We start from the raw sequence: 23011 nt of genomic DNA, 5'->3' as shown, positions 1-23011 counted from the left end.
AGAACAACGGCAGCGAAGCGTGGGGTAGAACAGGTTCGTTGCCAACGTCCTTGAATAAAATGTATGCAGTTTTTTGAGTGCACGTATAAATCTCTTTTATTTTGATAAATGTCAAAATATGAATGAAAGCATAACGGTGTATCCCTGAAATTGATACAAGCATACTATACAGTCGTCCTCGTAAAGGCCTGATATACTAATATATCCAAATAACTTACATTTCTTTACATTTAATTTATTTTTAAACGTAGACCCATCAAAAATATATCATTAATTATTGATACCGCCCATAAATGTGTCTTTTATATATCGTATTTATTAGATTTTTATCAACAACGTGTTTGCGTTTTTTAAACAGGCACATCGATCGTCTCACACAGACTCCTCTTGGTCCCTTCCTTCTACTCTGTCTCTGCTGCGCATACTGTATTTGGATCGAGTTAAAGGAGCTTCAATTGCAAACATATCAGGTATTTATATCAACCTGTAAGGTTTTAGCGATAGTTTGTGATTTGGAGACACAATTCGTCTTGTTTTATCAAAACGCGTAAGTGGTTCTCTAAAATGGCTTGACTAGGCCCGAAACGAGGCTACGCAGATGATAGTGTGAACCACTATTAAGTTCTATTGTAACGAGTGCACCGCGTGTTGTGTATCCTAAAATGTCTGCAACCGTTCTGACTTGTTTTTTAAATCGTTTTAACGTCATTCAGTGAGCAACCCGAAGACATGGATTACAAACCTTCAGGCTACCAGTTTGCGCAAAATAACACTCTGAACAGGGGGTCGCTACGGAACACAAATAAATACGGCACGGTAAGTATTTCGTTGACAATGTCGCGGAATGGCTATATTTTATCTATTCGTCCATTGCCTCTCAACTGACTGTGAATGGCAGTTGCCGTTGTGGGAAACGGAACGATAACATGCACCAGCCGGGGGTCTTACTAGAACACCCCTTTCACTGAGCTTGGAGCATCCACGCCGTTAACAACGGCTTTGACCGAGCCTGTCCATTGAAATCAATAGAAATACCAGCGGACGCTACCCCGTGATGTCTTAAACATCACGTGGCCATTTTCCGCTCGAAGAGAATCAAAATTCACGACTGCTCTTAGATTTTACGTGCACTCATGCTAAAATTGAGTCCGTACAAAGGTAGTTGGTGGTATTGTATACAATTCCAAATATGTAATCCTAGATTTAAATGTAAAAGCGCCTTATTTCTTTGCCTTGTCACTCCAAGGTAAATTGTCCGGAATTTCCACAGACTGTGCCGATGACCATTTTGTAACATAAAAAGGCTCCCAAACCCCTTTACTGACCCAGTTGAGTGTTCTGTAGCCACAAGGGGACACAAGTCTTCTTGTGCCTGTCCCAAACAGAAGGTTACAGAGGGTTGTGTCAGGAAGGGCATCCGACGTAAAAGCTTGGCCAAAACAAACATGTGAATCAAACCTCTGAAGATGGAGGACACTGATTCGCTGTGGCGACTCCTTGAAGGGAAAAGGAAAAGAAGAAAAGGGTTCCAAAATAAGCTGCACTTTTCCCTGGTGGTTCAGGCCTCAGGTTTGAATCTTGATTCAGACCAAACCTCCTGTGTGGCATTTGTGTCGTTTTCTTTATGTACCCAGGTATTGCCTTCTAACATGCCCTTGGGTGCACCCAGCCTCTCTATAAAGTCAGTTGGAATCGGTCACCCAAATCAGGACAGAAATTTGATGGGTACATCCAAACAAATTGGGGAGATTTCTGTAGAATCATGTTTCTTTTTTCCCCTCAACTTGCTTTTGGGGAATGGGGGAGAGGTCTTGGCTTGTTTGGAAAATGTATCCATTGTGAGACAAAAATATTATTTTTACATGTGGCCAATGGCCTTCATTCTTATTTAGTTAATATTTGTGTTTACTTGACACAAAATGTACATTCTCACTTTATGAGAATTCACATTGACTGGTGGCTATTTTTTACACATGAAGCCATTCTCAAGGGGGTTCGTCATGAGACATGGTTTACATTGTGTAACGTAAAATTCAGTACACACAAAGTGTCACCATGTCACTAATTCCTCTGTCTCTCTCCTTCCTGTGGACATATTCCCTCCTCTTGACAGGGTGCGTTCCGCCCGCAGCACTCTGCTGATATCGGTAAGTCTTCCATATATAGGATGAGAGAATTGAAGCTTGAGACTTTGTTGTCTCGACTTCATGTCATGGGTGGCGACCCGTCCGCCACTCTTGGAAACTCCGCTGTAGGGCCTGTTGTGTGCCATTTTGTCCTATTGTTAAAGGGAGACTGATATTCTGAACAAAAAGTGTCACAAATTCACCTATTCACAGTCACCCGACAACCTGTAAGCATTATGCATACCAGGTATGGATATAAAAAAAAAAAATCACTCAGAATTAATCACTGCCTTAAGAGATTTGAGTTAATGGATGGCTGCTCATCCTGTGCAAAATAGGTTAGTCAAGCCTGGGTGGGTTTTGAGAGTAATCACCCACTGGGTTAGCAGCCTTGGCTTTTAGCCTTCTGGTTGGCACACTTGACTGTCAACCAGTAGAATAGTGGTCGCATGAGTTTTGACCACTGTTCATTCGGCGGCCAATTAAATGTGCATAATCATTTTTAACATGGTGCAACAGTCACCTGTGAACCTGGCTGCAGGCACCATTTTTCCACCACACCTGCTTCCTGAGTTTCTGTTCATTATGAACGGCAACGCCACGGAATGAGGGGGCACCCAACGGTCGACCCTGCAATTTGCCACCTTCTGAAATAGTTTCAGATCTGGCACAGCGCCTGTATGTCGGTACAGAGCTCATTTGTACTTATTTATTTTTATGAGCAAGTGCAGTATGTATATTTATAATAATTTGGATTGGATTAGCCTTTATTAGTTTAGCAGTAGAGAAATTTACATTTCACAGCAGCAAAGTGATGAAAGTAAGAGGAGAGGAAAGGAAGAAGTAGAAAAAATACAGGAGCTGCTGTGAAGGCAGCCACTCTTGCGGCGCCATCTTGAAATCAAAACAACAATAACAAAATAAAAAACAATGTGACACATGTGACAGTCATTCTATCTTAAGCACTTTCAGCACCCTCTTTGTTGTATGAAGCGGTTCTAGATGAAAGAGGAGAGGATCAAAGTGTCCTTTTCACCAGTTGATCACGGACATCATGGTGAAATGTGCATGTCTGCTGCAAGCTAAATGTTGAAAGCAAACACGAAGCTGTAGCATCCATTGACAAAAAGAGATTGTCTCACATCTCCTGTCCCACACAAAACCGCTTCAATTCCAAGCCACGACATTTCCACATACGCATCGGCGCTCTGCGCTGACATTCCTTTCTTCTCATCGCGGGCTCCAGCCGCAGATTGTTCAACAGCACTGACCTTTCTGCTGAACAAAGGTGGGCTGTGAAAATGCCGTCCATTACAGGCGCAAAAAAAGCACAATCGCTGTCTGGAGATGACCGTCAAATGGCACTGACATTCTCCCCAAATCAAAAACTATGCTGGCATATTCGTGCTGCCGAAAAGGCGCAGCCGCTCAGCAGTGTGTCCATGATGTCGTGGCCAAAAATGCTGAAAAACAATCTGTATCTGTTGCACATTGCACACAACGACGCAAAGTGACAAAAGATAAAACAAAAACAACAAAAAAGGCTCGTTAGAGCACTTGCTGATGGCTGCCTACTCGGACGCCATCTTGGACTTCTTTTTTTTTGGCTGGGTTTGAAAAGAAATGCTCAATACCCAACCCTAATTTCCAGCCCCACTGATTTGAAATGTGGTTTTTCAAACTCCTCACCTCCAACTAAAGTTGGACATATTGGAAAACACAGTCTTGCTCCCAATTTGCTTCTCTCAAGCGTGTGTCATATTTAATTTAGCAACTCTAATATTGCTGGGGGTGTTTGGGGTTTCTCCACCAGTATACAGGAAAGGAACATCTTTCCAAACTATGCCATCATTAAGCAAAGTGTTGGACGGCATCCCAAATAGCCTGCTCGGTAAGCTAAACAAACCCCCAAAAAGTTCATCCTTATAACGTGACTGGGATTGAAACACTGCATTCTTAACAAATGAAATGTTTACAGGTCTTGAGTATGTCTGGGAGTATCGCAGTCCCAGTAAAACTGTCGCGCCGCACTATGAGTGCAGGCTTTGCAAGGTGACCCGCCTCCAGCACGATATGGTCGCTCATGTGAAAAGCGCACAACACATTTTCACATACATGGTGAGTGGTTTGGCTTTTTAAGTTAAATACAGGTAACATCCGATTTACAACCGGCACGAGTTACGACCGCCCGTACTTACGACCACGACCGCCAGACCTTTTTTTTAAATTTATTATGCTACGCCTGCCACCGCTACAGCCAGCAACATGACAGAGACAGTGCAGGATGATTTATTAAGCTACAACACAAAGCGCTGGTCCCAAAAAGAGGACCAGGGGAATAATAAAAAATAAAGAATGCCAAAAACGTCATACATTTCATTTATAAGGGCCTTTCCAAACTAGGGGCGTGGGGGGACTCGGACGAAGATATAGAAAGTCCAGGGTAATGCAAAGTACAAATACAAGTTGACAGCGTCCCGTTTTCGTACCTGCTGTCCTGAAGAAGGAAGCGGGGAGGCGCGGCCCCGCCCCCAGCTGTCAATCCGAACGTGACAATATCGTTTATTTGCCGGAGCAGCATTGCAAAAATGAGGATACAAAATAACTGTTTCGTAACAAACGCATCCGTCAATTTTCTCCAGCATGACAGCACAGCATTCGGGGGGAGGGGGGGTGTCCGCCGAGGCGGAGCGGGTGGGATCGCCGAGGCGGAGCGGGTGGGATCGCCGCGACGCAAACGCCGCGTTGGGCTCACGGTCGCCCCCGCCGCCTCTTTGAGACAGGTGACCTCTTCTGGCTTCTCCGTTAGCAGGGAGAGCGATTTTTGGAAAGGTCGCGTGCGTGGGAAGCTGTGCGTAATGGGTCAGCAGAAAGCGTGTGCGCGACACAGTTATAAAGATCGATAATACGAAATATAAAATGATTAAAATGACACTAGAAGTTATAAGCTCTATAAATGAACATTTTGGTATTTAATAGTATTAAATAGAAAAGTATGCAATGTCAACCTGTTGTTTTAAACAACAGGTTGACATCGTATACTATCCTGTCGTGTAGGAGATGCCAGCGTGTCGTCATTTGTTATGATCACGTGATCCTCGTGTCAGCCATTTTGAATGCTTTTCGATTTACAACCGTTTGGCTTACGACGGTTTTGTCGGAACGGAACCCGGTTGTAACTCGGATGCTACCTTGCACAATGAAAAACAATTGATATAGATAGAGGCCTGCGCTCCCTGGCGCTTTTGTCCAATATGTGTAAGAGAGAAAGTTGGGTTGCATAGATTTACCGTATTTTCCGGTCTATAAGATGCACCGGAGTATAAGGCGCACCCCGAATGAATTGTGTATTTTTTTTTCCATATACAAGGCGGACCGGACTATAAGGCCAATGAATGAAAACAGTTTTTAACTATATTATACAAATACAGTAAAGTCTCGTTATATCGATATCGGATATATCGATAGTCCCGGTTATATCGATACTATTTCTATGCACGCACGGAGAAAATTACATGCAAACAGGGTCGGATATATCGATAGTCCCGGTTATATCTATATTTTTTCGGACTCCCTTGAATATCGATATAACGAGACTTTACTGTATATGAACGTTTGCCAACTATAAGGAAGACCAAATAATAATAATAATAATAATAACAGTAATGCAAATTTCCCCATTGTGGGACGAATAAATAATAAACGAAAAAATAATAATAAATAATAATACCTTTCATTTATAAGCACCTTTCAAAACTCTCAAGGACACTACACAGTCACGGGATATTTTTTCTGCGGGTGAGCAGCGGCAGCCATAATGCGCTACAGCAGAGGCTGTGGTTACACACTACTTGTGCTACGCCTACTAAATGGAAGTAAATGGAGTCGTGGCTGCTGACGGTAGTTGCGAGACCTGTTGTGACTCGATATTACCGTATTTTCCGGTGTATACGGTTCACCAGAGTATAAGACTCACCCCCAATGAATTGTGTATTTTCAAACCTTTTCCATAGATAAAGCGCACTGGACTATAAGGTGCACCTTCAATGAATGAAAAAAGAAATCTAACAAATTATACAAGTTTTCCAAATATAAGGCACTCCGCATTATAATGCGCTACATTAGAGGCTGGGGTTACACACTACTTCTTCCACAGTGGGAAAATGGAGGCGATGGCTCCTGACAGTCGTTACGAGACCTCTAAAGGCTCAATATGACTTCACATATAAGGCGCACCGGCGTATAAAGCGCAGCATCATCTTTTGACGAAAATGGGTGTGCCTTATACACCGGAAAATACAGTGCGCATTGATTTCAGCGACTGTAACCCTGAATGTTATCCGTCAAACTTGACCTTAGCATATACCACTCCGGATTTCAAATGATTGAACCATGTGTTCATTTATTTCCGTAGCAATTCTGACAATGTAATAGCAGTGGTGGCATTTCTGTATTTTACCTTTCATATCTAGAAATGTCTTAGAGACGTTTCATAATGGATTGTTTCTGCTTATATTTTGTCTCGTGAAGCCTCAACCATGAAAATAATGCAATGACCAGTGTCTTCCATCCTATTTAGTCTAGCGGGCCTCTAGCCTGTATAACATTCTCATACCAAGTGCATTCTTGGTGTCATTTGTTATCCTTGATAAAACTGCTTACCGGAGACTTTGTGTAGACAGACTGATAAAAATGAAGAATTCTTTTGAGAGAATGCAGCCTCAATGTCGTACCAATAGTCTTGGTACCAGCCTTCTGATTAAATACATATGTTTTGTGGCCTTGGTGTGGATGGACGCATTCGTGATCAATCAGCCATTTGTCAGTAAATCGTTAGAGTCCGGAATATTCTGCACCCTTCAAAGGCCGCTCTACTCCAACAGTCACTTAAAGATATCGGATGAAGAGACGTTCATATGTAGTAGTACAACTATGTTTCTTTTTATTTATTTTTTAAATTGTGATTGAAGTCTTTAAAAATATATATATAAATAACCAAACACCTTTTTATTGCACACAGAAAAAGATCCACCCGGACAAAGTCCCTTGGGAAAAGCAAGAACTCGTCAACGATGCAGCTGTGAGGAAGATGGTTAGGGATTCTGCTGCTGAAATGGCACGGAAAGTGGGGAGAGGACAAGTCAAGGTCAGTTTGGAGTTAAATAACTCAAAATCACAGGTGTCAAAGTCAAGGCCCAGGGGCCAAATGTGGCCCGCCGCATCATTTAATTCGGCCCGGGAAAGCAAATCCGTCTTGTAAAATTCCATAATGCTAAAGTCCGTATCAAAATGTCCCATGTAAACCACAATAACAGTCATTATTTTTGACTTGAAATTTGAAAACTAGTTATTCATGTATTTGTTGCGCGCTTCTTATATGTAATATGTGGAGGGGATTAAACATTCAAGAAATTGAACACAAAACAGGATGCAACTTTCCAAAGACAGTAAGAGGAGGAAGGGATCGTGGCCTCGACACGGATTGATTCACCTGTGCCAGTAAATTACTCGAGTCCACCACTCGAGTCACCAAGATTTAATGTACATACAGGGTCGCCAGCTGCAAGGTTAGACACAACGGTGTAGAGTTGCGACTTGACTCCAACTGACTAATCCGGACTGTATCCTTTTATTCAAGTGCAATCCAAACAAGTCAGTTTACACTTGTTTCATCACAACAGAGGTATACAAGCATAAAGCAACCCTATTGGTTGGCATATTTTCATTGTATACTTAATGCGTTATACGGTTACCCTGATCCTTCATACTGTCGACTTGACCGTCAGCAGATCTGACCACATCATCCTGATTGGTTGATTCTTACTACTCTCCCGTTCAATCTCTACCCGAGCAGTGTAGACTTGTAACTAAATAGCAAACATGAGGCACAAGGTCTCCGAAAACATTAGCTGAGCAATAAGAATGAACATTTTAATAAAAGTTTTCCCTGACACATTCTAATGGCTTCCCCTAATTCATAACAGCCCCCCGAGAGGAAATCGTAACTACAATGTGACCCGTTTGTTTGACACCTTTTCTGTCAGTCATTTAAATTGACAAGCCACAAACGAATTCTGGATGATGTTCTCTTTGTTTGGGTAATGTTTTAGGTGGTCATGAAGGAGCCCTTCACTGTACGCGCTTTCAGAGGACTCCGTAAGTTATATGCAATAAACTTCTCTGTGAAATAGCACTTGTTTGTGATTTTCCATCCCACTTTTTATTTGTTCCTAGGTTCTGCTGGACCAAAGCCATTTCCCACACCAGAAAACAGCATGGGGCCCAATGGACCCCCATTCGGTGGGTCATTTGCGTTATTGAGCACCTCGCTGTTTTCTCATCTGATGAAACCTTATTCCTGTTTCCTAGATCCACTATTCAACGAGCCGTGGTTTCACGAGGAGTTTCCCCTTAACGACGAATCTTACGATGACTGTCCGGATGAATACAAGCCATCTAATTTTGAAGATTTTCCAGCCGACCAATGTTTCCTAGACACCAATTCGGATGAATATGAGCCACCCAACATGGGGCGTTTTTCACCCAAGCAACGTTTCCCAAACCCCGATATGAGCCCAAGGCCGTATCCGCGCGGGGCTGGAGATGGTTTCCACCAAGATAATGGACGTGATCGTTTTAACGATCGGCAAATGTTTCCTGAGCAGTACAAAAACCCACAGATGAAGCTGCCTCCCAGTTTTTTAGACAGATCTGCAAATAATTCACTTGATAGGCCAAGACACATGGAAGAGCCCCTCAACAATAGCAGCGATTCAAATGAACTACTTCGTTATCTGGTAGGTGCTTCATTTCATGGCGATCATTCCGTTTCTTTGATAGCGGTGGCGTGCAATCGTGATGCTGAAAGTGTTTATTTTTTTAGGAGACATTCCGGATAGAAAACGAGAGCGATGCGCAGCTGGTTCTGAAGGTGACACAGAAACTAACAGAGCAGCTGATGGAGTACAGATTGAACACTATCACGCCAGACGTAAGGAGCTTCATGCTTGAAAATCCATAAAAGTTAAACAAAGGATACTGGACTTCTCGCTTTGTATATGTCCAGAACATTCCTTCCAATATGATAGACATCTTCAAATTCAGTTTTTTTTTTTTTTTTTTTACAAATTTGGTAAGAGATATCCCGAATGTACTTCAGTACTTGAATAAATGGTTTGAATTCTAAAAGTGTTTTGGAAAAATGCCAAGGACCCACCAAAAATAAAGTTTACTATCATTTTTTTTTCCTGCAGCAACATAGCTACACGCAATGACAATTGAGAGACTCAGGAATACTCGCTATCATCAGGGATGCATCCAGTAAATTTAAAAAGGGGGCTACTTGGCCGCCTCATTTCCGACAAGGGGGCCAAATTCTAAAATTGATGGGCCTGATTTAACTAGATTGCCAAAGTATACAAAACCGATTGAAATGAAATCAAAATGCATGATATTTCTAAATTCTAAATAAATAAAACATTTGCTAAAATCTGTTTTTCTAGTATATAAACAATTTTAATTCAAGTCAAATAATGTATTCATACATAATATAAGCAACCTTTTTCTATTTAATCGTTACTACACAATCAATCTTGTGCTATGTTGATATTTGGCAGTTTTACAGAGAAGAAAAAGAACAGAATTTGCACAATATTTCTTACTGGTGTCTACTTAAACTAATTTCTGTGCTTTGAATATTTCCAATGTGGTGCAAAAGCTTTGAAATCATTCCACTCAATTCGAATGATTAACTCCAGTTTACTGGAACCAATTGTCACTAACCTCTGCAGACTTATTCGATTGTTTCTTAAAACACAAGAATGTTTGTTTGCTGCCTGTTTTTAATGTATTTTATAGTTTTACTGATGCATCCCTGTATCATGTATAAATGGGGTCTCTTCAATATTCCAATGGCCCGCCGTGGACACATTTTATTTCTTTATAAGGTGGGAAAAAAGACCCAACACTATCTTGTCTTTTCTGTCGTGTATCACAACACAATCCGAAGCCAATCGGGCTTCTGGGAGTTTCAAATTTCATCAGGAAGCAAATTCAATTCAACGTTGACCTGATCTACATTGAGCTCATTATCTCAGATTTTGTTAAGCAATTAATACAATATGGTGTTTTGATCTTGAACATGTCTTCTGCGCAGGGTCCCAGCAAGAATAACTTTTCAACAAACTCAAACTTCTCGTCATCGGCCTCTTCCAATCTGTCAAGGAATAGTGACAGATACCCTCGAGCTTTCCCCAAAGGTACAACACTACACACACATCATCTTTCCCCACCAGGTTATATTCAAAATCAGCAGAGAAGATAGACGTTGGGTGTTAGACATTTTGCTGTTTAAATTAACATTCAGCATTGGATTGTTACTAACACCCACGTATATCTTGTTTGACTTTTATTTTTTAATTTGTAGGTCCACAGTAACATGGCCGATCCTGCCATGTGGTTTTAAATCAATCATTTTTTTCCTACAGGTCAGTCTCCATTCTTCGATGGTCCCCGCAGATTCCTGAATTGACACATCAAGATGTTTTTTCTTCAGTTTGTACAATAACTAATAATGTATAAGTAACTGTAGAAAAGTCTTTTTTTTTCTCTTTGTTTAACACACAAAATTCACACACATTCACATTGAAAAGATTTTCTGATGCTAATCTAAGAAAAATCTTCCATTTCTTTATTAAAACTGATGATTTCTTCTCAAGTTGTTATATGAGAATATACATATGTCCATGTATGTGGTAAAAAAAACATCAAGGACAAAGGATGTCGGCAATCAGAGATAAGAAATTTTGTCATTTTTTCACCCTTTAATGAAATAGAGCTTTGTAGAAAGACGTATCCCCCCCACTTCCACTAAATAAAAACATTTTTAGCAGATGGATCCAAAGTCGCATCGTTAATTCAAGTTCTCCTTCGCAAAAATATTCATCTGATGAGTAGATATCCGTTTTATAATTGCGTTTTCTCCCAATAAGTCCTGGGCGAGTCTTTGCGCCATAGAAACAAGTTTCAAGGAATTAAACTGCACCACAGCCGTGCAAGAATCTTTACCATCATTGAAAATATTTACACTATCTGTTGTGATGTTATATCGTTGTAAGAACTTCCGTATCAGGCTTTCTTTCATATATTCCGACATGTTTTGAAGTAACAGGCATGTTTCTGGGTCGCCGTCCGGGTTCTTTTTCAGCACCTGACTCCTCTTCAAAAGGTTACCGGGCCAGTTATTTCTTCTTTTCATTTCCATCATTTCGTCGCGGCTAATTATCGACACTTGGATGTGGCCCGAGCCAAGGAGCCAACCGTCACGACTCATTGCATGTTCACAGTCCATCATGTGGTCAAAAATGAGAAAAACGGTATCTGTCCTCTCACCGTTCTCGTCAAGTAGATGTTGTATTCTAGATTTTTCCATATCATGACAGTCAAACACTTCCCTTATTTCAGTCTTAGTTGTCAACAGTGGTAGATTGCAGATCTTGACAATGTACTCTTTGAACAGTGGAAGGTGTCTGGCATTTTTGTAATAATTATTGTTTTCCTCCAACCTTAATTCATGTTTCCAGTTTGCTGTGTCCCTCAAAGAGTTCCTTGCTTCATTATAGCAATGACTTTCACAATCTTCCAATCCTATTGTCCACATCTTCTCTGTAGCTTTGCGTACTTCCACACAAATCGGGCCTAAATAGTGGTTGTTGAACTGTTGCGCAAGAATCGCGTCTTGCTCATCGTCGAACTTGACAAGGCACATGTGACGGTGGTCCAACTTCATATTGATTATGACTTCCCCTACCTTCAGCCCATTGAAGAATGAACTAATATCCTCTTTAGTAGTCGAAGCTGGCAGTCCAAAAAGCCTCACGTAGCCTGGCCCTGACTCCTGTGTCTCTGGCGTAATTGTCTTGCGATCTTCCTCTTTTACACATTCCGGCGGGACTTCCTGTTGCTCACTCGGGTAGGACTGAAGACTTTCCAGCACCGTACGAATCCCCAGTAGAAATGCATTTTGTAAAGGGTCCGATATCTCCGAGCGAGCAGCATTCTGTACGCAATCACCAGTAGGGGATAAAATGGCACGGTTAAGCAGCTCACCACGTGGGAATGGAACTTGACTGGGAACAACGGGATTGTATTTTAAGGAAGGTTTTGTTTTGTCAGACATTTGTAGGAAATCACTGGGAGTGATCTGCGATGAAATTCCGTGCTCCTGTAACTCATCATACTCCTCCGGGCACCCACTGGGGAGAACTGGAATTGTTCTGGGATCACATGGCTTGTGTATCTGTGGACCCCCAGTAGCCATGGGAGCTAGCCTGGGATCACGTGGTTTATCAACGTTCGGTGGACACCCAGTCGGAATCATATTGGAGTATATTTTGCAATCACGCGACTTGTTGAAAGTCTGTGAATCTCCATTTTGTACGGGTGACGGTGAACTTTTGGAAGAGAAACTTGATGCAATTGTCGAATCACAAGGTGGTGGGGGGCTCTGCGGGTGAACAATTTGCGGCTGTTGTGACTTTTCTTCTACACGCGGCAGAGATACGCGATGGCGATGTTTTTTCTTCTTTTCCATGTATTGTAGTTTTTCCTCCAGTTCTGCAACAGAACTCAGTCGTATCATCACCTTTGAGCCTTTCAGGGGACGTCCACTGTGGCGAACGGCTTTTCGTGCCTCGGCTTGAGACTTGAAAGCAATGAAGGCCTCGTGTTTTGATCCTCCCAAAATCCAGATCCAGACGCCTTGCACGGGGATGTGCAAACGGGGGAAAAAGTTCCGGATGTCCTCGGCGGTGGCGTTCACGTCCAGTCCCTTTAACTTTACAACGTGGGCCATTTTTCATACTCCGTCGGCTGCTCTTTGAAAAAAAAACAGCTTTCTGGAAGACGAACGGTATGACTCATAAGATAAGGGGGTGAGGAGGCTAACAACCGATTTGCCTGAAAATATACTTACCGACGGTTCTATTCGAAGGTGTCCAAATAGTGAGCTGAAGCACAATAGTGCTCTTCGGTTGACTGTAGTGATGAGTCGATGCGTGCGCCGAGCCTCCCGGGCTATATACCCAGTGTCTGTGCGCGCACCGCTTTAAGAAAGTCACGTGACCACTACCGGAACGTTTCGACACCGCGGTCTCTCGCCAAACTGTTTATAAGGAAGCGAATCTGTCAACAGGATTGACCGTCCATCTTGTTGACAGATGCTTGTTTTGAACGTCCAGGACGCTCAAAACAAGCATCGAGTTATCGGCGCGTTACTCTGCGTTCAATATCCGCAAGATGGAAGACGTCGCTGGTAAATGAAAGTCTTCTGCCGCGTGGGACCATTTCGGTCTTGTCTGTGAACATGAGGTATTGTTTTATGTTGATTTCCTTGTTTCTCTGTCTTACTCTCATATTTTCTAAATGTTGTGTTATTTCATGATTATTTTGAAAGTCAGTCTCAGAATAACACTCTGGAGAAACGTTTTTTTTTTTTGAATAAAAATCTTTAATTACAATGAGTCCATTGTCACTCACAACACTACTACTTGGGCATTCAGACAGATGTTCACTTAATTTATCAACTGCGTCTCGAATATCAAAGATTATTTTTATGAAATTACATATAAGTAAAAATAAAGTCAATGCAAATGCCTAATTAATGGAATTGGATAAAATTGGTTTGACAGATCGGTGTCAGATGACCCTGTCAAATGTTCCCTGCAAGTCCACAGGAGTCAGTATTCAGCAAAAGTATTCATCAATACGGTGTTAATACATTGTGTCGCTGTGTCGAAACAATACAGATGCCTCTTCTACCCATCACTAGTTGACTGTATGCCCGACACATTCCATCCCGCCCAGCTTTGCGAGTTTTGAGCGCCTTTCCCTTGATGCAAGGCAATTGGTCGAGAAATATCTGACGTCACAAATCAACTCTGAGGGGAGGAGCACGATGTGTTTCATTTCTCCCGTTAAATTACCTCTTTTCAAAGTATGTCATTCAAAAAATATATAGTATAGTAATATAGTAATAGTATATATACACTATATACGAGAGAGAAAGACCTATGAAGGTTTTTATCTAACCTTTGGCCCTGTTCCTTGCGAGTTAAAAGACAATCTTGGGTGGTTGATGGCTCATTTGTTGCAGTTCTCAGGCTTGTCTCAGATTTTTACAGAAACATCTGGCATGAACACACACTGAGTTTTTTTATTTTCATCTCTAACAGACATAAAACAATCCAATGAATGTAAAAAAAAAGTACACATGACGGCTGAAGAAACCTTTTCATCGATGGACCACTCCTGTACGACTGAGAGTTTACACAGACGAATCCCAAGAATGCACAAGAGGCTGCTGTTTTAAGGAAATTCCCAAGAAATGTGTATTGTAATAAATAAATAAATACATAAATAAAGTTTTATAGTTAAATAAATAGTGAAAAATAGATAAATAAACAAATACATAAACTCGATTGAAATTTAGCCTTATTGCAGTGGAATTAAATTGCGCTAAACCATATACAGTATAGACATGTTAGAAGAAAGAATATAGACAAATGAGCAGGCTATTTATGTTAGCTTATAATGCTGGTTCTATGTAGCGATACAATTAATGTAGATTAACTGTTACATTAATTGCAGAGCGTTACACCATGTGAAGCATCATAGTGGCATGTTGGTACTCTATGATGAAAGTTCACTTTATAAGTGTGCCTTTGATGCCCATCATACTAACAACGCACACACCACAATGTGATGCATGAAATAGTGGCTATTGTTTCTATGACAAGATGGACGTGCCCGCTAACGCAAATGTCAGCACGCCATTTGATTCTGTGTATCTGTGTTGTATATTATGTCCTACAAAAGTGGAATTATACTGACGTGATTGGATTTTTCTGTTGCAGAGGAGCGTACTGGGTGATAAGGTGACTTACAAGGCTCACATTATAGATGTGAGTAGAAGTAGCAGCCTCGTATGCTTCACACTGCATGACACTTCACTACCTATTCAGTTTGTCTTGACTGTAGTTTGTACCAAGTGACACTACAATATAAAAATTGCCAATACAGTGGTACCTCGGTTTTCGAACGATAGTTCGAACAAATCGGAGTTCGAACAAACTATTCGAGATATTCTTGCTTTGTAGTTCGAACAACAATCGGAGTTCGAACGCCGGTACGACGCGTGAGTGTGTACGCGAGGGTGCGTACGGGTGTATCGCTCTGTTCGTGACCAATTGTTGTCGCTAGCGGACATGCTGCGTTTTGCTCTCGCGTTTAATATAGGTGTACGAAGAGTTTTAGCCCCTAATCATGCCTCCAAAGGAAGTAAGTGCTGCTACAAGTGAAAAAAGAACAGTAGTGCGTACAACTATTGCATTTAAGAAAGAAATAATCGCAAAATATGAAGAAAGTGTGCGAGTGTCTGATCTGGCTCGGGAATACAGTGTGGCGAAATCTGCGATCAGTACGATATTAAAGAATAAAGAGGCTGTGAAATCTAGTGATGTGGCTGTGGGAGTGAGAGCAAGTGTCATTGGATAGATATTTGAAGAGAAAAGAACATCCTGTAGCCGAGTCATCCGTAGGAAAGACATTTGAACATGTGAGCACCCCTCAGACAGAAGAGCTCCCCGAAATTTTTATGGAAGGGGACTCTCGTTCCAAACAATAAATTTCCTTCCTCCGTCCACCTGCGCCTTCTGCTGACCACCACAAAGGTAAAAAATCATATTCATAATTCTTTTCTTTACGAGCGTACGATTAGCCTGGAATACATTTATGTTTATGTTATTTGTGTCTTTGCCATTTTGCTTAACATTTTCTGAGATATACATAGCTTTTTATGTTTTGGTCAGCATTTTAATGTGCAATTTCATGCATAAAATAATGTATAAAATACTGTACTAAAAAGGTAAACATTCAGGGTGTTGGAACGGATTAAAACGATTTACATTATTTGTAATGGGAATAATGATTTCGGTGTTCGAACAGGGTTCTGGAACGGATTGTGGTCGAAAACCGAGGTACCACTGTATTTGTTTTTGCTAAGGCCAAATATACCAAAATATTTAGATTTGAAGCTTTGCATATACAATAAATAAATAAATAAATAAATAGGCTGCCAAATAAACAAATACATAAATAAACAACTAACTAACAAACTGAATAAATAAAATGGATATGCAGATAAATAAATACTCGAATGAATGAATTAATGAATCAATAAATAAATACATGGGTGGATGGAGGAATAGATAATTAGATAGCTAGCTGGCTAGCTAGCTATTTAGTGAGATAGAGAGATAACTAGCTAGATAGCTAGCTTGCTAGCTAGCTATTTAGTGAGATAGAGAGATAACTAGCTCGCTAGATAGATAGCTAGATAGATAGATAGATAGATAGATAGATAGATAGATAGATAGATAGATAGATAGATAGATAGATAGATAGATAGATAGATAGATAGATAGATAGATAGATAGATAGATAGATAGATAGATAGATAGATAGTACATGGGTCTGCCCTTGCGATACTGCAAATAGGAGAGCTACTACTACGCTTGTGATACACTTGAGTGTGTTTCGCAGACTGCTCTGGGTGTGTTGGCCGGTCTTGTGGTTTTTTTGTCACTTCTGAAGACAATCAGCTGGAAGAGGAGGGTCGCATTAGCGGACATTGACTCTCGGGTAAAGCTTGGACGATGTCAAAAATGACCATTTGCCATTTATTGTAAAAGTTGATGCTGAATGTTCTTTTTTTATTCCTGTTTGGTTCCTATTACGGTAGATTGTATTGACGTTTCTGTTGTTCTACGCTGGAGATCTGGCCAATATTTTCGTCCTTGTTACTGTTGCAACAGGTGTCTACTGGTTTCTGGTGTTCAAGGTTGGATTCTTTTTATTCATTTATCTTGGTTTAAAAAATGTTGATTTGTGATGAATAATTAACAAAAAACATTCAAATTTAAAATGAATATTATAAAATAAACTGTTCAGTCGATATAATTTCATTGATCAGACCTGAAAACATTGACATATTTGCCATCCTTGAGAATACTGTACCTTTTTCTGGATACAAAATATAAGTATACAGTATTTGAATATTGCTACTGTTCCTTTTTTGTAGACAATAACTATTTCATCTTGACTGATATTCTACGTCACATGATATTATTAGACAGAACAATAATATTCATTCAATAATTAGTAATCATTAATAATAATAATACTGATAAAATAATAATGATAACTATTATTATTATTATTATTAGTGTTAGTGTTATTATTGTTATATTATATTATTTCTTATATGTATTATATTTATGATTATTATTATTACATTATTATTTTTAGTATTTTATTACATTACATTATTAATAATATTCTTAACACAACCCTATTCCAAAAGCATTCAAATATGAGCCAGTAAAAAAAAAAACATAATTTCAAAAGACGCTAGGTTTTATTTTTCCTTCTATTTTATTAGACCCAACAGCAAGTGTCTGTAGTGCTGCCACTTCCTCCTCAGGAAAAGCATTTTGTGACCTACATCATTTGTGCTTTTGCATTCAAGGTGAGTCAACAACAGAAAAGGTGTGATGATGCATGATGTGCATCTGAACAACACCAGCACATTCCTAAACTGTCTGTTCTATCTTTTTAGAAGATTTTATTGTTGTTCCGTGCATGAATGAGCGCGACTAATGATTAAAATTGTGTGTCAAGGCAGTGCAGTTCCTCCACAAGCTCACAGTGCAGTCATCTGTGGACGTGTTTTTCATTGACTGGGAGAGGCCTCGAACTACAGCTAGTCGGACGGTTACAAGTACAGTAATCCTCTGTTTATCGCGATTAATGCCGACCGGGACTACCCGCGATAGATGAAAAACCACGATGTAGCGAATACTACATGTATGATAAATTTACATGTGTAAGAGTACAGAAAATATAAGGCCAAATTTTGTGGAACACAGTACAGGACATGCATAAAGAATCACAATATACAGTGGGGCCTCGGTTTACGAACACCTTGCCTTACGAATTTTTCGGTTTACGATCGTTAAATTTATGAAAATTAAACCTTGGCATACGCACTACTGATATCGTCATGCGGCAACCTGGAAGTTCGCCGTTTAGTGCCCGTTTATTAAGGGATCATTCCTCGAAATGGTGAAAGAGGAAGGCTACGTTCCTCAGCAAGTATTTAATGCAGATGAGACTGGCCTTTTTTGGAAAAAGATGCCTCACCGGACATTCATAACACAGGAAGAGAAGTCTGAACCCCGTTCCATCAAGCCATCAATGACCGTCACAAAGGTAAATAAAATGACTGCGTACAGTTTATTTCTTTAATTACAGTCCTTATGGAATGTGACTCCTTTAAAACAGCAATTTTCTCCGACCTGCCACTCCATTCCATCAAGCCATTAACGACCATTACAAAGGTAAATAAAACGACTTTATTATGTAGTAGTTTATTTCTTTAATTATAATATCATGGCACATTTATTATACATATAATAAGGTATATTGTTTGTAGTTTTAAGGCTTATTTTGTAGAAAATTATATTTTATGGAGACCTGGGAACAGATTATTCTCATTTTAATGGTTTACTATGGGAAATTATTTTTTGGGATACACACTATTCGCCTTACACACTCTGTCTGGGAACCAATTAAGTGCGTAAGCCAAGGTCCCACTGTATGATTGTAGTACAGTACAAAAATCTAATGCGATGGAGTAAACCGTCCACTATCAACATACAGTATTTACAGTATAATATTTACTGGTCCACTACTCGTCTTTCTTGATGTAATGCACCGTAGATTCACTGACCATTGGTCGGTTGAATGCTGTCCAGTCGTGTCGTCTCTCGGCCAATCAGCTTTGGCCAAAGTCAGCACGAAAACAAATGAACAAAGAAAAGCCAGAGTTTACAGCGCGGCATCACAAACACTTTGGTTTTGTGCATTTACAGCACAGTAATGCCTCAAAATGGATGAATAAATTTAAAAAATAACAACAGTAACTCTGTGACACGCTGTTGTACAGTACCGTAGTGCAGTGACTTTTGCTGCCATTTGCGGTTTTTTTCCGGTTCGAAAAAAAATCTGCGATGCCTCAAGTAGCAAAGGAATTACTGTATGAATTGTATTTATCTCTTGCTCGATTTTATGTGCACGGTATGCTCATTGTGTATCCTGCTTTTGTTAGCCGATGGTCAACAGAAACGTGATTTTTTACCTGTCAGCATTTGGAGGACTTATTTTGTGGCTAAAGAGTGGAACAACATCCAGACCATCCGGAAAACGAGGCCGACCTTTCAGATCTTGGCTGTGCTCTTCTTCCTTGAAGTACTTAACACTCTAATCACACTCGGTTTCCGATGCATGATTTTTTGTTGTTGTTCATTTCACTTGCTTTCATCACACCATCTAGGTGTTGGGTTTCTCTAAATTTACACTCAAGGAGACCCGGCTATCTGACAACGACCTTTCACAAGTGGACGCACCTTCATACAGTGTAATTCTGCGCTATGGTCTGGCATCGGCACTCTGGCTCTGCATTGGGCTTTTTCAGGTTTTCACTTTTATTCCCCATTTTCAATGTAAAAGCATGCGAGACGCGAGAGTGATCATATGGACTTTGTAAATAAAGAACACAAAATACAGATCCAAATCGTGTTGTTGAGAAAGAAATGAAATGGCAGTCACAGAGTAAAATTATTTCATTTATTTTGTTGGGGGGAGAAAAATTACATTAGAACTTACAACCATCGAAAGGGCAGATATTTGTCATTCCAAAAAAATGATGTTCAATTAAAAACAATCAAAATGATTTGATTGGATTAGCCTTTATTAGTCTGGCAGCGGATACATGTACATTTCACAGCAGCAAAGTGTTGGAAGAAAGATGAAACCAAAGGAAGAAGTAGAAAAACAAAATACAGCAGCTGCTGTAAAGGCAGCCACTTTCGCGGCGCCATCTTGAAATCAAAGAACAAAAATAAACAGTATGACAACACAAACACACAGAGTCGTTCATTCTTAAGCACTCTCTGTACCCTCTTTGTGACATAAAGCAATTCTAGATTAAAGAGGAGAGGATCAAAGCATCCTTTTCACCAGTGAAGTGACGTAGAAGTTAAGAAATAGCAATCCATGTTTTGAAAAGTTTTTTTTTGTATCAATTTCCCTTTTTTTTAATAAATTTTTTTGCAATATTCAACCTACTCAAAATATTCAATTCACTCTTGTATCCCCACTCAGATCATATTCACCATCATTTACGAGATATGTGTGGATGACAAAATTCGTCAGTTTGTGGATCTCTGCTCTATCAGCAACGTGAGTTGCAATTTTTATTTATTTTTTCTTTTTTAATCGGTTTGTTTTGACTTTCTTAACTGTGGTATGTCTTTGCAGATATCTGTGCTGCTCTTACCTCAACGATGTTTTGGTTACTACATCCATGGGCGCTCTGTGCATGGTCATGCTGACACAAACATGGAGGAAATGGGCAACAATTTGAGGAGGGAAGCGGTACATTCACTTGCCGACTACCTTTATAAGGTTTAGGTTAGGTCACCATGCGCAATGTGATTTATTTGCAAAGAAGCACATGAAGTCAGATATCGTATTTTCCGGTGTATAAGGCGCACCCCAAAGCCTATATTTCTTTTCAAAAGATGACCCTGCACCTTATATGCAGGTGTGCCTTATATGTGAAGTAATATTGAGCCACAACCGGTCTGGCAACTACTGTCAGCAGCCACAGACTCCATTTTCCCTCTGTGGAAGAAGTAGTGCGTAACTTCAGCCTCTACTGTAGCGCCATATAATGTGGTGTGCTTTATATTTAGAACGCTTTTAGCTATTTATATATTAGATTGTGAAAACTTTTTTTCATTCATTGGAAGTGTGCCTTATATTCCAAGGTGCCTGATATGTGGGAAAAAGTTTGAAAATACACCATTCATTGGGGGTGCGTCTTATACACCGGAAAATCAGGTACCTGCATGATGCAATTCTATGATTGTGCCTTTCAAGATTTATAATTATTTTTTCCCCCAATATCACAATTACAGGGTGACATGGGAATTAAAAAAAAAAATCTACTGCGCAATGTTTTTGTTTTCCACAAGTGGCATCATTTCCCTTTTTTCCACATTAGCGCTTTGTTCCAGTTTCAGCTGTTGTTAATAATAATAATAATAATAATAATAATAATAATAATAATAATAATAATAATAATAATAATAATAATTAAAATCATAAATGAATAAATGTGTATGAATACGTGTCGTTATAGTTTATATATATATATATATATATATATATATATATATATATATATATATATATATAGATAGATAGATATATTTAGATATGTATATGTATATGCTGAAGAAGCATCTTGGATAAGAAGTGAAACGTCCGTTATAAGCGCCTTTCAAAACTCTTATGGACACTTTACAGCACTATATAAACCAATATACTGCGAGACTAATAAAGGCAAATCCAACCCAATCCAATCCAATATGTATGTGTTGCATTGTATTTTGGACAGCTGCCCTCATTTCAAGCTCTTTTAACTCCAGAGCCATACTATTTAGGAATCAACTATTTTTTCCGATGAAAGAAGAGAGTCTAAGATTTCTAATGATGTACTAGATTATTATATAGTCCTAAAACTCAATATTCTTTGGGTCCTGGAATTCAAGTGACAATGACAAAAACCCTGGCACTGGAGTGGACACATTTTTGCACACGTCTGGCAGTGGATGAGTTAAAACTCCAGTCGCACTTAAGTCTCCTTTTACACTATGTAAAATTTCATCATTAAGGCGATAAACAATCACTCTCATCCCATGTTCTCCCCATGTGAAGGACTCACTATGTGGCCAACGAGGTCTTCTTCCCAACACAGACATGCAGACTTTCCAAGTGGCCCTTTCCACACGGCTGCGTTCGCATTACGACAGGATACGAGAGTCTTTTTCCAGGGTTTGTATCCATCTCCTCAGGAATATTGTCAGAAAAAAAGTATGTGATTCCTTACTACATGGTTTATCTTCAGAGACCAGCACGGCTCATGGACTCAGCCAACCAGTGGGAGCAAAATATTCGGGCATATCACACAATGAACCACTTCCTCGGATCAGTCATCGATCATGTTTGTGGCAACCCGACAGAAATATTTTGCTTTTCTGTGCAATACACATGCTCATTTGTTCGATATTTTTGTCCCCCTCAGGCCCACCCTGATATGGACTACTATGTGAAGGACAAACTAGCATTGGAGAACATCATGGGCATGGAGTTCCTTGAACCAATTGAGAAGACCATTTTTTATAACGGTATCCCCGTTTAATTTGAACATTTAGCACTTTTATGTATCTCAACGTGCTCATGACTTTATTTCTATTTGTGCAGATGAAGCCCACAGTTTCGGCGATATGCTTTTCCATGGACACGAGAGTACTCTGCTGATATTTGATATGTTGTTCTTCTGCGTCGTTGACTTTGCATGTCAGAACTTTATACTGGCAGGATTGCTTACATATGTCCAGCAAATGGTGAGTATTGAATCCATCATATGTGTGAAAAAGAATACTCAATGTTTAAATCGATGACTTCCTAACAGATATTTCGAAAGATTCGCATTAATGTGGGGAGGAAGAATCTTGCCTACGAGACCCAAGTGGATGAACGATTTCTGATGTAAATCGCGTGGAAGATCCATAAAAAGATCAATGTTGTTCATCATATATTTATAAGTGTTTTGCATTCGGACCAGCAAGAATATGTGTTTGGTTTGGAATGGATGGCTATTACATATAATTTTGTTTAACTGTTTTTTTAGTACTGTTAAA

At 39.8% G+C, this 23011-nt stretch overlaps 3 protein-coding genes across 6 annotated transcripts; 2 read left to right on the top strand and 1 right to left on the bottom strand.

Annotated features, from left to right (window-relative positions):
- Positions 1–358: 358 nt before the first annotated feature.
- LOC148896822 (uncharacterized) lies at positions 359–11022 on the top strand. 2 transcript variants are annotated; one of them, XM_088999623.1, is made up of 12 exons: positions 359–470; positions 714–816; positions 2114–2147; positions 3940–4017; positions 4105–4244; positions 7147–7272; positions 8237–8282; positions 8361–8426; positions 8496–8923; positions 9010–9117; positions 10282–10384; positions 10613–11022. In XM_088999623.1, exons 2-12 carry the CDS (start codon positions 730–732, stop codon positions 10654–10656), a joined length of 1260 nt encoding a protein of 419 aa, XP_088855749.1. In that variant the 5' UTR covers positions 359–470; positions 714–729; the 3' UTR covers positions 10657–11022. The 2 variants fall into 2 exon arrangements, with proteins under 2 accessions (XP_088855749.1, XP_088855750.1); XM_088999624.1 differs by lacking the exons at positions 359–470; positions 2114–2147 and having other exon boundaries at positions 732–816.
- Positions 10795–13175, bottom strand: LOC148896821 (RNA-binding protein 12-like). 3 transcript variants are annotated; one of them, XM_088999615.1, is made up of 2 exons: positions 13099–13175; positions 10795–13021 (listed from the first exon to the last, which is right to left on the bottom strand). In XM_088999615.1, the coding sequence occupies exon 2, from the start codon at positions 12976–12978 to the stop codon at positions 11038–11040; it is 1941 nt and encodes a 646-aa protein (XP_088855741.1). In that variant the 5' UTR covers positions 12979–13021; positions 13099–13175; the 3' UTR covers positions 10795–11037. The 3 variants fall into 3 exon arrangements, with proteins under 3 accessions (XP_088855741.1, XP_088855743.1, XP_088855744.1); XM_088999617.1 differs by having other exon boundaries at positions 10795–13000; XM_088999618.1 differs by having other exon boundaries at positions 10795–12995.
- A 1745-nt stretch (positions 13176–14920) lies between these two features.
- LOC148896820 (meckelin-like) lies at positions 14921–23011 on the top strand. The gene is made up of 15 exons (XM_088998488.1): positions 14921–14944; positions 15038–15085; positions 16725–16823; positions 16924–17022; positions 17623–17709; positions 17862–17961; positions 19351–19490; positions 19576–19716; positions 20406–20483; positions 20562–20678; positions 22026–22142; positions 22216–22311; positions 22393–22495; positions 22572–22714; positions 22783–23011. The coding sequence occupies exons 1-15, from the start codon at positions 14921–14923 to the stop codon at positions 22861–22863; spliced, it is 1473 nt and encodes a 490-aa protein (XP_088854614.1). The 3' UTR covers positions 22864–23011.

This window comes from Hippocampus bargibanti, linkage group LG06, assembly GCF_051943395.1.
Source record: "Hippocampus bargibanti isolate YZ-2025 linkage group LG06, ASM5194339v1, whole genome shotgun sequence".
NCBI classification, from domain to species: domain Eukaryota; kingdom Metazoa; phylum Chordata; class Actinopteri; order Syngnathiformes; family Syngnathidae; genus Hippocampus; species Hippocampus bargibanti.
This window is presented reverse-complemented; position numbering and strand designations above follow the sequence as displayed.